Source organism: Arachis hypogaea, chromosome 20 (genome assembly GCF_003086295.3).
Source record: "Arachis hypogaea cultivar Tifrunner chromosome 20, arahy.Tifrunner.gnm2.J5K5, whole genome shotgun sequence".
Lineage (NCBI taxonomy): Eukaryota > Viridiplantae > Streptophyta > Magnoliopsida > Fabales > Fabaceae > Arachis > Arachis hypogaea.
The window spans coordinates 59,374-76,124 of NC_092055.1; the positions used below are offsets into that span (position 1 = coordinate 59,374).

Genomic DNA, 16,751 nt, shown 5'->3' on the forward strand with positions numbered 1-16,751 from the left:
TTCAAAAAAAATATTATTAGATTGACAAAAATGACAATTATAAAACAGTCTATTTACAATGGTAATAAATATTAAACTGGCAAATATCTTTGCAGGTATAAAAAATTTTAGATTTTTGTGTAAATATATAATTTTAAATTTTAAATGACCTAATTTCAGGTTTAAAATTTAGAGTTGATATATAAATGTTTCAATGTTTTTCGAACTTATTTCAAAAATGTTATTATTTTTAAACTATTTCTATGTACCATCCTTTTTAATGATATTATTTATTTTATGAATTATTATACTAATTTTTAATTAAGTTATTAATTTTTTAATATTCTTTTTTAACAATCAATTATTCTATTTTATAATTAATAACTAAATTAAAAAAAAGGGAGATATAGGTAAATAATTCGAAAATAATAACATTCTAATAATAAGTTTAAAAAATAGGGATACTTTAGTAAATTCTCCGAAATTTAGAGGTAACAGACTAACAGTGGTTGGTAGCTTATTATTTTTATTATTATTTTTTTTCTCTCTCTCTACGGTTGGTGGCATAAGTAGGTAGTGAATGATTTGTTTGACCAAAGAAAGAGTAGGTGGGGATTTGGTGATGGACCACAGTACCAAATAATGGCACCGTAGTAGCTGGGAACTCGAGCATTTTAACATTCAAAAATCCTGTAGAGCAAAGCCATTAAAATTATTTATCAATATATTTGTATTTAAATATATATATATAATTTAATTTATTTTTAGGGTAAATATTTTTTTGGCTCTTGAGCATTTTAAATTGGAACATGTCACATTTTTATCATCCAAAAATTTTAATCAGGTCCTCAACCATTAACATTAGTGAATGTATCGATTCCTGTGATCGGTTGCCAACAAGTTGTCTGGATGACGTGTCAGGTAAAGGCTGAATTGTCAACTGCAGGTGCCACGTGTAAGTAAAAGTTATTGCAGAGACCCAAAACCTCCTCCCTACAACTGAAACGGCGTCATTGCGTTGGGTTCATATTTCCCCCTTCTTGAATTATTGAAAGGGTTTAGGGTTTGCATCTTCTGACTATGTGAGAGGACCTGCAACAGTGGGCATGGCTATTGCAAATTCTGGTGCTTCATTCAGTCGCGAAAAAAAATGCAGTGGAGGTGAGGAGAGTTGGGGCAGTGGAATGAGTGCCGATGGAAGCATTCTGGAAGGAGTGTGAGAAGGATGAAGAAGAAATTTGTTCATCCAGTGTGTAATTGTGGATCATACGCCATTTTGTTCGAATCTGGCACTTCAAAAAATTCGAGGAGGCTTTTCTTTGGTTGTTCTTATTTTAAGGTAAATTTTTGAAATCGTTTTTATTTGGGTTGCTGCATTATTTTAGTAACTTGTTGGAGTTTAATAGTAGGCATGTTTGATGTAGAACAACACAGGACATTGCAAATACTTTGCCTGGCTAGATGAGTATGTTGCCTCTTTTTGTATTGATGAAGTGCTACAAGATGGAGTAGCAGACCCAACGAAAAAGATGGAAGAAAGAATTGCAGAGATAGAGAAGAAGATGGATGAGGTCAAAAACGATGAAAAGAACAGTGATGCTCTTAGCAGATGAAAAGTGTTTGGGTTGATTTTGTTAGGCATTGTAATAGGAAAGGGATGTAATATAGTTACAGCTGTATAATGTTAATATGCCTTTGAACTTTTAAATTCAGTGTTTTGTAATGGGTACAATTTCTGGATGTAGTGAAAGAAAAGACTATGAAATTGTAATAAACTATGGTTCTGGATTAATAGACATTGTTTAGTCAGTTATGAGTATTTTCTGCATTTCATGATTTGTGTGTAATTGATTGACAGAATCATGGTTGAAAGAAACTGAAAACATAGTAACAATGCACATTTACACAAGGATTATATATTGTCATTTCACAAATCCAAAATTTGGAATATGTAGCTCACAAACCATGTGAGGCAAAGTTTCCATAAAGTAATACACAAGGTACACCAGACAAAGTTTACAAAATAAAACTCACAAACTATGTGAGGCCAAGTAGTTTTCCAAAAAAACATGTCCTTACTTGGTAGTAATTTTTCAAATTCTGGACTAGCAACCAAAAAACATAAACAGCATTACAAACAGATAAGTCTTATGGTCTAAAAATCCTAGTTAACTAAGTCTGCTTTGGTGGCCTGAAATTTGGTTTTGGAATGAACTTAAATAAGTTTGAAGAGGTTCCTGTTTCCTTGGAGATGGCCTCAAGATTTTCTGGTGTAGCTGCTGGCTAGTGGCTTATTTGTGGATTCAGAGGACCTAGTGGCCTAAAAGTCTTCAGCTTGGGCCTGAATGTGGCACTTGGCTGGACTGGTGGTGCAGGACTTGGCTGGCCTGGTGGTGAAGGTGTTGGCTGGCCTGGTGTTGCAGGTTCACTTTAAGCTTACTATGCAACAACATCCAAAATTAGTCAGTTACTTCACAAAAAAAAAATGAGTTAACAAGTTAGACTACATAGTATAGTGAATAACATTTATCACTGGAGGGGCAGATTGAGTGATTGGGATTTTCTCTTGTGGAGTATGTGGCCTCTTTGACATCTTTTTCTTATGCTTCTTAATTTTAGCCTATTCCAGTTTCAAACAATAATATGGCAAACCAATCAGGTCTAAAAAGACACACAGCCAAACACAACACTAAACCTAAAGAACAAAAAGCATAGCAAAGTAAAATTCACAGTTCTAACCCTAATTTCCTCTAAAGTAGGGTTTGGCCTCTGATGCATAGGTTTGTTGTGAGTGTGGCCAGATGTTCCACCCTGAACAATGATGTAAGATTTTAATTAACTTATAGTATTCCATGGATGCAGAAAGAAAAGTAAATTTTCTAGAAAATTTTTCTATACCTTGTTATTTCTCCTGCTTTTTGGTTGCCAGTTAGGATTTTTAGGTGCTTCCTTATATGCTTTAAAATAGTGGCCACTTTCTCTGCATTTGCTATAGGTAACCTGGAAGGTCCTTCTGACCTTGTTGCCATCAGTTGGAGTTGGAGGTGTAGCTGATTCCTTTCTCCTCTTAGTTGGTCTACCAACAGGTCTCACAATTTTTGGTGGATCAGCCTTCAGTTGGTCAGTTGGTTTCCAATACTCTTCATTGGGTACAGAGTTGATACAAATGTCATATGTCTTCCTTTTGGCTTCCATAGTGAAAAATGGAGACACGAAGTCTTCAGCTGATTTTACCCTCACTCTGGATATTGCTGCAACAGTATGAACACAAGGTACACCTACAGAACATAATTTATCAAATATAACATCATCCATAGCTCAACAACAATACCAAAAAATTTGAGTGATTTGACATGCATACACCTAACCTGTAAGCTGCCATAAATTACATGTGCAGGTTTGATTTTTCAAGTTAACCCCAAGCTTCTGTGTATTCCTGGATACCTCAAATACAACCCTGTCATTGTCACCACACCATTGAGCATTCCACTTGTGACTTTGTGGTTTAATCCATTTGTCCAATTTTATTTGCTGCACTAGTGCCAGCCTTCCTTTATATGCCCCTAGGATCTTCTTGTGTCTAGCCATTTTGTTCATAACATGAACCCGTAGCTCCTCACACAGTGTTAGAATTGGTTTCTTCCTAGCCTCCACAATGACTGCGTTCCAAGACTCACATATGTTGTTTGTCATAGCAGCATTCTTAGGATAGTGACTGAAAAATGCCCTACACCATACCTTAGGGTCAAACTTACTCATGTATTCCCAAGCTCCATTACTCACAGTTTTCAACCTATCCATAGCAGCCTTGAAATGAACTGGAGTTGTGCTCCTAGCAGCTTTCCAAACACAACCCTTAACCTGTTTGTCCCTAAACCTCTTTTCACAATTTTTTCACATATGCAGCACACAATTCCTATGAAATGCATTTGGTATCACCTCTTGGACTGCCCTTACAAGACCCTGCAGAATATTATATCACATAGTTAAGTTATCACAAACTAACAATATTGGAGGCTAGCTAGTAACTATGTAACTTACTTTCTGTTGATCAGACATCAAATGCCATCCAAAGAGCATGCTTGCCCCGAAGTCCTTTTGAAGGCAAGTCAGAACGTATTTTCAATTATCAGTGTTCTCAACGCTGGTTACACCAAATGCGATGACAAATACATGATTATTTGCATCTTGTGTCACTGCAGAAAGAAGTTGGCCTCCATAGTAACCCTTCAAGAAACACCCATCCAGCCCGATGAGTGGCCTGCACCCATTCCTGAAGCCTCTTTTGCAAGCATCAAAACTGATATACAATCTCTGAAACAAGTTTGGCCCTTGTGGCTAGGGTAAGGTGTTCATATGTGTTGTGCTCCCTGGATTGCTCTTGTGTATCTCATTCAGATAGTCCCTCAGCTTCCCAACTTATGCCCCTTCACTGTCCAACACAGTCCGTGTAAACATCTTTCGATTCAGTTGAACATTATAGTCTTCTTTCATATGTTGCATTGCTTCCTTAGGTGTCAACTTTGGTTGCGTTTTTAGTTGCAATCCCAATTTCTCAGCAACCCAATTTTTATCAGCAAGGTTGCTTCCATAATCCCGGCCACATGTGTGCTTACTGTGAAATGTCTTGACCTCAAAAGACTTGGTAACCGAGTTCTTCGACACAAAAATCAGCCAAGGACAATCTTCCTCTGCACAAGCTGCTCTAACTCTTCCCGGCTCATTTTTCAGATACATGCAATCCCTTCCATCTTGCACAAACACATCCTTAAGTGCTCTTTTAAATTGCTCCATAGTTGCAAACTGCATACCTAGCCTAAACTGCACCTCTCCAAATGTTTTTCCCTCATTAAAATCTGGACCAGTAGGGCCCCTCTCATCATCTGATGAAACGGGAGTCACAAAACCCTCAGACTCATATTCATATACAATGTCAGCACCATCAACAAATTTCTCACCAGCCTCAGTTGCAACCCCCTTTTGCCCCACATTTCCAACACTAGCTGGACCTTCCATATTACCCAGATCCGACCCAACACAGCCTCCACTACCTGGGCCTTGGCCTAACCCTGAATCTCCACTGCTAGGCCCACTTTCCATTTCCCTATTCAGAACATGTTTCATCCTCCTCTTACCAGTATATCTCCTGGAGGCCCTTCTCTTTGTCATAGTCTTAGGTGAGCCAGACTTTCTATTTTTCTTATTTTTTCTTTGTACATCAACAGACTCCTCAGAATTCTCAGTCTCATACCCAGAAGGAGGGGGCTTGTAAGCTTCATCTTCAGCACTCTCGTATGAATCATAGGAGGAGGAAGAAGATTTTTGAAGAATCTGTCATCACCAACACATCGTCATCTTCAGAAACCACTTCCTCCACCACAGGCTCATCGTCAGTTACAACAGGAATATCCACTCCATGCTCAAAGTAAAGGTGGAACTCCTTCAGATTATTCCTCATAGTGAAGTCGCACATATTGTTGATCTCCTTGTCACCGTAGAGCACATGCAGACCATCGTCGAACTCAATAACAGTTGGGTCATGCCAGTAGATTTGTTTGTATGTCAAGTACCCCAAACCTTTGAATAGTTCCTCCAGGTCCTTCTTGTTTACGAAATCAATATCCATTGGAGGAAACTTCTCTACCTTTCCGCCTAAGTAATGTAGCTTACCATTAGCTCTTACAAGCTTTTCGCCATGGTTAAATACAGGAATCACAAACACAGACATCTGCAACATTTATAACCCGGATCATTAAAGTTTTACCATAATGCACAACAATGCCACCAACATTATCATCACTAAAAGCACTACATACAAATTTCATTGCCCGGAATACTCACTACGTTTATCAACCCTAGCATTACCAAACCCTAATTAAAAACAGTGTTTATTGTTAACCACTTTATCCATTAATCATAATGATCAATACGAACGTAAAGCAGTTCACACCCCTCATAGACACGAATGGAAAACAATTACATTCTCAACTAACACAATGTGAAAATCGAAAAAAAGAACTAACCTTTCACTGCCGTCTCACACAGTCAACATCTAACTCCTCCACACGTTCGTCGCAGATTTGATTATACCAGACTTCCGTTCTAGCGTCATGCAAAGGTTTTGGAGGAAAACAATGGTGGGAGATGAAGTGTTAGGGCTTTTTAGTGAATGAGTAAAAACAAGAAGGAGATTACAGTAAATGTACCTCGAAGGTGAGAGGGAATATGAACCCAACGCAACGACGCCGTTTCAGTTGCAGGGAGGAGATTTTGAGTCCCTGCAACAACTTCTACTTACAAGTGGCACCTGCAGTTGACAACTCAGCCTCAACCTGACACGTCATCCAGGCAACTTGTTGGCAACCGGTCACAGAGGTCGATACGTTCATTAATGTTGATGGTTGAGGACCTGGTTGAGGTTTTTGGATGATAAAAGTGCGACATGTCCCAATTTAAAATGCTTAGGGGCCGAAAAGGATATTTACAATTATTTTTAATATATATTTATATTCCAGTCAGGAAAAAGGATAGCTCGCCAACACTGGGAAATGCTCTTTTGTTCTATCTACTGGATGACAGTGCTGTGTAATCCTCGGAAACTTGACAGTGCTGCGTATTCCTGGATGACGCTTAAGTCAATATTAACTCATGGAATATCTAATCAAGACTGAATCAAAGTTGCTCTCTTGTGTAGTTCGCGTTGTGTTATATGTAGCTCTGATTAGCTCCTAATTATTGTTGCTGGGTGATAACCGACCTATATGTTTAATGGCCGAGATTCGCACAGAAACTATAGATATCCCCCAACAGTTTCTTGATGAAATCAAGTTAAATATTCAAAAATCAGTTCCAAGATATAACGTCGTGTGTCCGTCTTGTTAGGGTACTAATTTTAGTGGTTAATATATACACTTAGCATAGTTGTTTAACATTATATACTTGTACGTTGTATCCTCCCCACACGGCCCTTAAGGGCAGAAGCTTCAATTTTTGTATTAAAGTTCACACATAAATTTGGGTTTGCGTTCACAGGTAAAGGAAAAAATAAAGAATGAATTTTCCCTTTCATTAAAGAAGTAAGAAGAGAACTTACACCGTGTCACATCCTTAAAGCCTCAAACACTAACATAGTAACATAGATACAGAAACATAATGACACGACAAAATCATGATATATTTGTGTGCATCCCCGCATTATATACTGAAGCCCGATGCGACAAGCACCAGTCAATCATGAGACCGGGTAAAACACCAGTCAAGTGAAATCATTAGCAAGGGAGATGGCAAACTGCTGCTGTTCCTATGTTGCATTTGATACACGATAGAATATCGACAATCTTTGACTAGGCGGCCAGAACTATGATGACGATGAGAAGCACAATCCCAAATATCACCAAAAGCAAACATGTCTAGAAATGGGGAGAGAAACAGAAGACAGCATTAACAAAGGAAGATGGTGAACAATCTACAATAAATCGTAAAGTAGGAATTGTTGTATATTCCACATACATAAACCACCAACCACACACAGCTCAGACCAACAAAAATAAACTGTCTTAATAGAAAAGCAAAATAGTATACTATATGCAAAACGGTAGAATACAAGATGAAATGGGGGACGCCTATATTGATGTAAGCTGATGGATCTATACCATTCGTAAAATAACCATCAACTCCAATCCTACTGATAAGCTCAATGTCATAACGTAAAGAAGTCTTCAACATAGAAAGAACATATAAGAGTACTTTTGAACAAACTTCTGAAACTAGTACTTCGGTTTCATGATAAGCAACTCCAACCCTACTAAAAGAACAGAAAATATTTTTCTGATTCCCCCTTTTCCAAAAAGAATATTTATGATCACACACACACACACAAGAGCATAAGCAGTAAAAAGCAAAAATGAAAACAAACGTATAGTTATCCTTAGGCTTAGTTTGGTAAAGCTTTTACTTTTTAAAAGTAGCTTATAAAAGCTAATTTTTAAAAGATGCCTTTCAAAAATTGTAGTAATTTATGTTTAGTAAATCAAATTAAAAATAGCTTTCAATAAACAAAAGCAACAACAATTGCGTTTAGTAAAATAACTTTTAAAATTTAAAAATACTATAATAGACATAAATGTAAGTGTTAAATTTGAAAATTAGTTAACATATGAGGTTATATTAGACTTTTAAATTTTGAAAAGCACAAGCCAATTTTGAAAAGCTCCACCTTAGATGCTTTCAAAAGCACCCCGATCTTTTAAAAGCTGCAAGCACAAACACATGGTCTTTTTTATTTACCAAACACAAAATGAGGAGCTTGAGCTTTTAAAGTGCACAAGCACCTCTTCGAAAAACTTTATCAAACCAAGCCTTAATTTGGTCTTAGAAATCTATCTACTCATAATGTCACAGATTCATGTTATCAAAGTAGGAGGGAAAGGAAAATCATAAATGCATTACCAAAGACGAATTTGATCTTTGGGTTTTTGAAGCTTTGGCAAGTTGAGATTTTGCTTGTGCGGTTGCAGCATGAGAGTTCTCAATGTTGGAGCCAATGTCATCTACAAAAGCAAAATCCATAACACCAGATAATATGAGCAAGTACATAAAAATAAACGAACAAAGTAATTAAAGGCACATATAATCCATAAAAGTAAAGGAGGAAAAAACCTACCAATCATGGCTCCTTGCTCATGGACGAGCACAGCAAGATCTTTGAAAATCTCATTAACCTCGCCGATTTGCTGCTGTATTTCTTGAATGCCTTGCTCCCTTTCCTCAATGATAGCCTCATTGAAGGCAATCTCATTATCTAAGAATAAAACCTCCTGCCTGCAGTATGAACAACGCAAGAGCTAAGGTACTAAATAATGACAACAGGTTGAATCTGAGTAGCATTTTTCTGTTAAAACAAGTGCACGTATGGTTGTTGTAATGACAATAGGATCCTGCCATCGACTGTCAGCAACTCCTTTGCACCAGAGAAAACATAAAAGGAAAGAAAATGACAGCTTACAGCATTCTTTTCAGCATAATAATATTTTGCATTTGAACATGCATGGGGGAATGGAACAAAGAAAATGACAGCTTATAGCATTCTTTTCAGCATAATAATATTTTGCATTTGAACATGCATGGGGGAATGGAACAGATTGATTTGGTCAAATATCCATTTATGATCAATATATTTGAGTTCCATTTTTCACCAACAGTACATTCCGAAGTGCACACTGTAACACCAACTATCATATTAATTTCACAATATAACCAAATATAATAGGAATACCAGACGTTCTTATCAGAAAGACAAAAACAATGTAGTAAGTAGTAACCCAAGGAAAACAAATCTACAAATCACTTATTTTACTATCAATAGGAAACAAATAAGAAACAATAAATCATCCCATCAAAAAAAATAAAAATCACCTCCTGGATTCCACAAGAAGGGCACGCTGTTCTGGAGTCGTATCAGAACTAGTATCTACTTCACTAGCTGTATAGCTGCAAGCAAGTGAGAGAAGCCCACATCATAACCACATACACATAGGTAATAAGAATTAACAACAATGCATTCAGGACACGATTGATAACCAAAGAACCAAGTGCAAACAAATTAAGTTGTATTATTTCAAGATTAACTTATTCTTCCGTCACTGTACATAATCACTAAAATTCTAAATAAGCCACACACATAAAGCAAATAAGGATCAACTTTTGCCATTTCCACTTGTACAAAGTTGATAACTCACCTAGAAGGAAGAACTGCTTGTGGAACAAAAGGAGTATACGCTGTTTCTCTCTCAGCTGCAAGACGTTGTGCCTTCTGAAATTCTTTCAGCACAGCCTGAAAATCTTTTGCGAGTTTGGCATCTGCTATCTTCTTGCTTGGCTGCAGACAAAAATTTTGAAATTAAAAGCATTGAAGTTCATGTCACCCTAAATATATTATTCCCTCTATTTCAAAATAAGTGTCTCTTTCAATTTTTCAGAGATACTTATTTTCAAATGGAAGGAGTATAATAAACTACCAAACCATAACAAATTTTTGTAGTGTATTTATTAAAAAATCAGACCAAAACTATTGTGACATTAACGTATAAAATGGCTACAAGAATCTCAGTTAAGAATAATAATTTTTTGTGGAAGTCATGCAAAATTTGATCATAACAAGTATTGGAGGTCACTAAACTGTTTTGCCTATTCAAATGGAGCAGAATATAAGAACAAGGTCCGAACTTACATTAACTTCAACTTGGTGATCCATATCACTAGCTTGCTTTAGCTTGACTGATGTGTCCTTCACCAACTGCCCAATATGCAGCCTTGTCTTGTGGCTGCAAGTTAGTATGTATAACAGGGTAACAGAGTAAGAGGTTTACAAAGTTCTTATAAGTCATTCATTATTTAAACATGATTAACAACATGGACTGGGATATAGTTTGCTAGGAAGAAAAGATTAAGTTTCCCAACAGGAATCGACACCATTATCTACTTTTAAATCATGGGTCTGGCTTGAAATAAGTTATATTTAACAATACTATTCCTGCATTAATTGCACATAAAGGGGAACATTCGATGTACACTATAAGGGGTTGTTTCATATTTGTGAGTTAGGTTTTGAAGGGAAGGAAAGGGGTGACTCTTTCAGGGTACTCATTGCAAACTTAGTAACATAAGCAATGACTTTTTATTGTTATTATTATTTACAGAGACAAAAGGCATACAATGGGGTTCAAAAGAAGAATGTGGAATTGTCGATCCTACAGCCAATGGAGCATTTACAGGAAGACGCACAAAAAAGGCAACTTGGAAATCAGTGAAGGTCATCTCATCTCGTATCAACTATCAACCCCCCCCCCCAAGGTCAACTCAGAAGTCAACGGGAAAAAGCATTATAAACCAAAGCACTCTGTCATCATCAGGACTGTTCAATAGATTTTGTGTTGGATTTCAAGTAAGGAAGATATTTAGCCACGTCAATCAGCAATTTTACCATTCTCATAATATTAGTAACTTACTATGAAATGTGGAAGTAGTTCAGAAAAAGAGGAACCCCATTCCTCAAGCACTAGTTACACTTACACTAACACCCCAGGTAAATTAAATGCACGATAAACGGCTCCAGACAAGTCACAATCACAAGCTCCATTTTGTTTTCGGAAGAAACCAAAAAGTAAAAGTAGAAGAGAATTAGCACAGAAAGAAAAATATCTCGATTAACAAAGGAATGACTCCAGAAAAAAATAGACGCCGGATTATCATAATTAAACTCTTTCACAGAGAGATAGGTTATTGTACGGATAATTGAGCTCGATCAACAACGGAAACGGGAAGAAAGAAAGAAAGAAAGAAATCAGCGACAAAGATTAAGGAAGATAAAGAAACTCACAGCTTCTCACGGAGCTCGGGGGTGTCTTTGGGGGTTCCAAGGGTGTTGACGAGCCTCTGGAAGGTGGAGACGGCGGTGTTGATCTGGAATATGCCGGCTGCCACCGCTTGTGTAGGATATTGCTTCCCATTGATGAGGCCACGCCTCGAACCACCGAAGGGACGGCCAGATTCTATGTCCTGAAAGCTCATGGTGATTATTGTCTTCCAATAGCAGGTAACCCTAAGTTGCTCGGGACGAGTTTCACCCAGAGAGAAAAGTTCGTTGTTGTATACCGGAATCTGGAAATAGAAGACCAGCTGAAGGAGCTAGGGGATATTAGGGAATGTGAAAAAACATAAGAAAAAGAAAACAGAGAGGGGGCGCCGGAACCCGGCGAGAATTTGAGGAGAGAGAAAGTGAATAACGATGCTTGATGGTATTGAAGGTTTGGAATGCCCAAACAATTCAGTGAGGTAGTTGTTGATAGGTAAAGTTATGTTAACATAAGATGTAGTAAACTGTAAACATCATTCTGCGAGCATTTTTACCATGACTAAAAATCTTTCTCTCTTTAAGGATAAAATTAAAAAAATATATTTTTAGAATAAAAAATAACGTCATTAAAATTTATTAAAAATAATTAAATAATTATGTACTATAAAATAATTAATATATTAAAGGATAAAATTAATTTTAATTAATGTTAAAAATAAATTTTATTTAAGTTAAATATTAAAAAAATTTAATACATTAGAAATAAAAAGGTATTAATACACTTTATTGTATATATATGTTCATTTTTTATTTTTTTAAAAATTTATCTATTAATTATTCTATAAATATTGTATGATAAGTAAAATTTTGAATTAGTAAAAAATTTATTCTATTAAAATTTATTTTTAATTTAATTTGATTTGAGAATTTTTCTAAAAATAATGTATCATATTCATTTCTAATATTTTTATTATATTTAAGTCTCTAACACTTCAAAATCATTTTAATTATGTTGTACTGTTATTTCTGTTAGCATATCACTAACGCAAGAATAATATTGAGACGATTTTAAAACATTATAAACTTAAACAAAATGATTTAGATGTTAGGAATAACTTTAAAATTTATTCTAAATATTAAAGATAAAAATAATATTTTACTCTTAATTACAACTAAAATATTAGTTTTTAATTGAAAATAAAATAATATTGATGTGAATAACTGTTGTTAGTTTTTCTTTTAAAAATATGGCATGATGAACACAAAAAATAACAACTAGATAATCGTGTATATGCATATGTTATTTATGTTGTAAAATAAATAAAGAAAATGTACAAAATATAAAATAAAGATGTGTAAATAGAAGATTCTAGTATTAATATAATTAATTCAATAAAATTATTCATATATTTATATGCAGTAAAAAGAGAGAAAAGGAAATTATTAGTAGTGTATAAAGAGAGAAGAGTGTTTTTATTATTTCTATGTGTATGTTCCTTTTGCATCAGTTCATGCCTATTTATAGGCATACAAGAGCATTGCCTTTTAGTCTTATTAATTTCAATCTGTTTTAAGAAAATAAATTCTCATTTTGTAAAGAGTGAACCGCCCACTAAATGAGCATCCACATCATCATACTAATCTCAACACTCTCCCTTCAATGACCATTTAGGATTATGCCTCGTTAAAACCTTACTAAAAAAATTCAATGGAAAAAAAACATTAGTGAAGAAAAAAGAGTACAATATCCTTCGATGGGGACTGCCTCATTAAAAACCTTGTCAAGAAAAACTCAATGGGAAAAAACCTGACCAAGGAAAAAAGAGTATAGTCTCCCACTCTTGTCGACATCATTTAATGTTTCAAAATTGGTGCATCACAATCTGATGTACCAATTTTTTAAAGGAGAATTTTGGAAATGACTTTGTAAATGAATCTGCCAGATTATCACTTGAGCGGATCTGTTGGATATCAATTGTTCCTTGATTTTGAAGATCATGAGTGAAGAAGAATTTAGGAGAAATATACTTTGTTCTGTCACCTTTGATGTATCCACCCTTAAGTTGAGCAATGCATGTTGTGTTATCTTCAAACAGGACAGTTGGAGCTATCTTATAATTAATCAGTCCACATGATGACAGAATATATTGGATCGAACTCTTGAGCCAAAAACACTCGCGACTTGCTTAATGTATCACTAGTATTTCAGCATGATTAGAGGAGGTTGCTGCAATCGCCTGTTTTGTGGACCTCCATGATATAGTTGTACTACCATATGTGAACATGTATCCTGTTTGAAATCTCCCTTTATGTGGATCAGACAAGTATCCTGCATCTGCATATCCAACTAGTTGTGACTTGGATCCATAGGGATAAAACAATCCCATATCAACAGTTCCATGAAGATATCTAAAGATTTGTTTTATTCCATTCCAATGTCTTCTGGTTGGAGAGGAATTATACATTACTAGTAAATTCACAACAAATGATATATCGGGTCATGTATTATTAGTAAGATACATTAGCGCTCAAATGGCACTAAGATATGGTACTTCAAGATCAAGAATATCTTCATTTTCTTCATTTTCTCCCTTTTTTTATGCTCGACCTACAGGTCGAGATAAAATTTAGTCTTTCCAAGATCTTTCATCTCAAACTCTTCTTTTAAAGCTTTTATAGTTGTTGGAATCTCTTTAATAGTTCTAATGATATTTAAATCATCAACGTACACAACAATTATAATGAATCCAAATGCAGATTTCTTTATGAAAACACATGGGCAGATATCATTATTCTTGAATCCGTTTTTTGCCAGATACTCAGTAAGACGATTATATCACATTCATCCAAATTGCTTTAGACTATATAAAGATCTTTGCAATTTGACTAAGTATAACCCTTGCGAATATTCATTGGATGGTTTAGATATCTTTAGTCCTTCAAGAACATTCATATAGATATCACAATCTAATGATCCGTATAAGTAGGCTGTTACCAAATCCATTAAATGCATATGTAGTTTATGATATGCGAATAAACTGACCAAATAACGCAATGTTATTGCATCTACTACAGGAGAATATGTTTCTTCATAATCTATACCGGGCCTTTGTGAAAAACCTTGTGCCACAAGTCGAGCTTTGTAGCGTACATCATTTTTCTTATTTCGTTTTCTCACAAACACACATCTGTATCCAACAGATTTTACATCTTCTGGTGTACGGACTACAGGTCTAAAGACTTCACGTTTTGTAAGTGAGTCTAACTCAGTTTTCATGGCTTCTTTCTATTTTGGCCAATCATTTCTTTGTCAATATTTTTTTACTGTTCTTTGCTCAAAATCCTTACTTTCATGCATGATATTTAATGTCACATTATAAGCAAATATTTCATCGACAATTGTCTTATTTCGCTCCCGTTTCTCTTCCGTAAAGACATAATTTATCAAGATCTCGTCATTTTCACAATTTTCAGGTACCTGAACGTCTTCGGGCGTTAAAATTATATCAGAATTTTGGACAACTGCATGTGTCTTTGCTTTGTCGTTTTCAACAGGAATAGTATTTACCTCTTTTCTTTTTCGAGGATTTTCGTCTTTGGAACCGATAGGTCTACCACGCTTCTGGCGTGAATTTGTTTCAGTGTCCACTTGTCCAACTGGGACATCAATTCAAATTAGGATATTTTTTGTTGGTATATAAGATTTGGTTATCCTCTTTGTAGGGTTTTCAAGGGTTTTCAAGGGTTATCTAGGGTTTTCTAGGGTTATCTAGGGTTTTCTAAGATTATCTAGGGTTTTTAGGATTTTTTAAGGTTTTCTAGGGCTTTCTAGTGTTATCTAGGGTTTTCTAGGGTTATATAGGGTTATCTAGGATTTTCTAGGGTTATCTATGGTTTTCTAGTGTTATCTAGAGTTTTCTAGGGTTTTCTAGGGTTTTCTAGGGTTTTTTAGGTTTTCTAGAGTTTTCTAGTGTTATCTTGGGTTCTTTAGAGTTTTCTAGGATTTTCTAGGATTTTCTAGGTTTTCTAGAGTTTTCTAGTGTTATCTTGGGTTCTTTAGGGTTTTCTAGAGTTTTTAGGAATTTCTAGGGCTTTCTAGGGTTATCTAGGATTTTCTAGGGTTATCTAAGGTTTTCTACGATTTTCAAGGGTTTTCTAGGATTTTCTAGGGTTATCTAGGGTTTTCTTTAGTTTTCTAGGTTTTCTAGGGTTTTTTAGGGTTTTCTAGGGTTATCTAGGGTTTTCTAGGGTTTTCTAGGGTTTTTAGGGTTTTCTTGGATTTTCTAGGGTTATCTAGGATTTTTCACGGTTATGTAGGGTTTTCTAGGGTTATCTAAGTTTTTCAATGGTTATCTAAGGTTTTATAGGGTTTTCAAGGGTTTTCTAGGGTTCTCTAGGGTTAACTAGGGTTTTATAGGATTTTCTAGGGTTATCTAGGGTTATCTAGGGTTATCTAAGGTTATTTGGGGTTTTCTAGGGTTATCTAGGTTTATCTAGGATTTTCTAGGGTTATCTAGGGTTATCTAGGATTTTTTAGGATTTTCTAGGGTTATCTAAGGTTTTATAGGGTTTTTTAGGTTTTCTAGAGTTTTCTAGGGTTATCTTGGGTTCTTTAGGGTTTTCTAGGGTATATAGGAATTTCTAGGGTTTTCTAGGATTATCTAGGATTTTCTAGGATTATCTAGGGTTTGTCAGGGTTATCTAAGGTTTTATAGGATTTTTAGGATTCTCTAGGATTTTCTAGGGTTATCTAGGGTTTTCTAGGATTTTCTAGGATTTTATAGGGTTTTCTAAGGTTATCTAGGGTTATCTAGGGTTTTTTAGGTTTTCTAGTGTTTTCTAGGGTTATCTAGGGTTCTTTAGGATTTTCTAGGTTTTTCTAGGGTTTTTAGGAATTTCTAGGGCTTTCTATGGTTTTTTAGGATTTTCTCGGGTTATCTAGGGTTTCTAGGGTTATCTAGGATTTTCTAGGGTTATCTAGGGTTTTCAAGGGTTTCTAGGTTTTTTAGGGTTTTCTAGGGTTATCTAGGGTTTTCTAGGATTTTTTAGGGCTTTCTAGGGTTTTCAAGGGTTTTCTAGGTTTTCTAGGGCTGTCTAGGGTTTTCTACGATTTTCTAGGGTTATTAGGGTTTTTTAGGGTTTTCTAGGGTTATTTAGGATTTTCTAGGGTTATCTAGATTTTTCTAGGGTTATCTAAGATTTTTTAGGATTATCTAAGGTTTTAAAAGGCTTTTTAGGATTTTCAAGGATTTTCTAGAGTTATCTAGGGTTTTCTAGGGTTATCTAGGGTTTTCTAGGGTAATCTAGGTTTTTTAGGATTTTTTAGGGTTTTCTAGGGCTTTCTAGGGTTTTATAGGGTTTTCTTGGGTTATATAGGGTTATCTAGGGTTTTCTCGGGTTATCTAGGGTTTTCTAGGGT

At 35.3% G+C, this 16,751-nt stretch overlaps 2 protein-coding genes across 2 annotated transcripts; both read right to left on the reverse strand.

Moving 5' to 3' along the window:
* Positions 1–1,879: 1,879 nt before the first annotated feature.
* LOC114926061 (uncharacterized) lies at positions 1,880–5,707 on the reverse strand. Its single transcript, XM_072230007.1, has 3 exons — positions 3,348–5,707; positions 2,878–3,257; positions 1,880–2,418 (listed from the first exon to the last, which is right to left on the reverse strand). The coding sequence occupies exons 1-3, from the start codon at positions 3,778–3,780 to the stop codon at positions 2,416–2,418; spliced, it is 816 nt and encodes a 271-aa protein (XP_072086108.1). The 5' UTR covers positions 3,781–5,707; the 3' UTR covers positions 1,880–2,415.
* Positions 5,708–7,024: 1,317 nt separating this feature from the next.
* On the reverse strand, positions 7,025–11,853 carry LOC112783699 (syntaxin-22). The gene is made up of 7 exons (XM_025826745.3): positions 11,357–11,853; positions 10,208–10,301; positions 9,717–9,856; positions 9,394–9,468; positions 8,642–8,799; positions 8,428–8,528; positions 7,025–7,388 (listed from the first exon to the last, which is right to left on the reverse strand). The coding sequence occupies exons 1-7, from the start codon at positions 11,545–11,547 to the stop codon at positions 7,323–7,325; spliced, it is 825 nt and encodes a 274-aa protein (XP_025682530.1). The 5' UTR covers positions 11,548–11,853; the 3' UTR covers positions 7,025–7,322.
* Positions 11,854–16,751: the final 4,898 nt, after the last annotated feature.

Excerpts from the sequence above, each read along its gene's own strand:
- LOC114926061 (XM_072230007.1), bottom strand. The coding sequence starts at position 3,780 with ATGGATAGGTTGAAAACTGTGAGTAATGGAGCTTGGGAATACATGAGT. Across the intron at positions 3,258-3,347 it reads TAATTTATGGCAGCTTACAG|GTGTACCTTGTGTTCATACT; the intron begins GTTAGGTGTATG and ends TATGTTCTGTAG.
- LOC112783699 (XM_025826745.3), bottom strand. The coding sequence starts at position 11,547 with ATGAGCTTTCAGGACATAGAATCTGGCCGTCCCTTCGGTGGTTCGAGG. Across the intron at positions 10,302-11,356 it reads CCCGAGCTCCGTGAGAAGCT|CCACAAGACAAGGCTGCATA; the intron begins GTGAGTTTCTTT and ends ACTAACTTGCAG. Across the intron at positions 9,469-9,716 it reads CAAGCAGTTCTTCCTTCTAG|CTATACAGCTAGTGAAGTAG; the intron begins GTGAGTTATCAA and ends ACTTGCTTGCAG.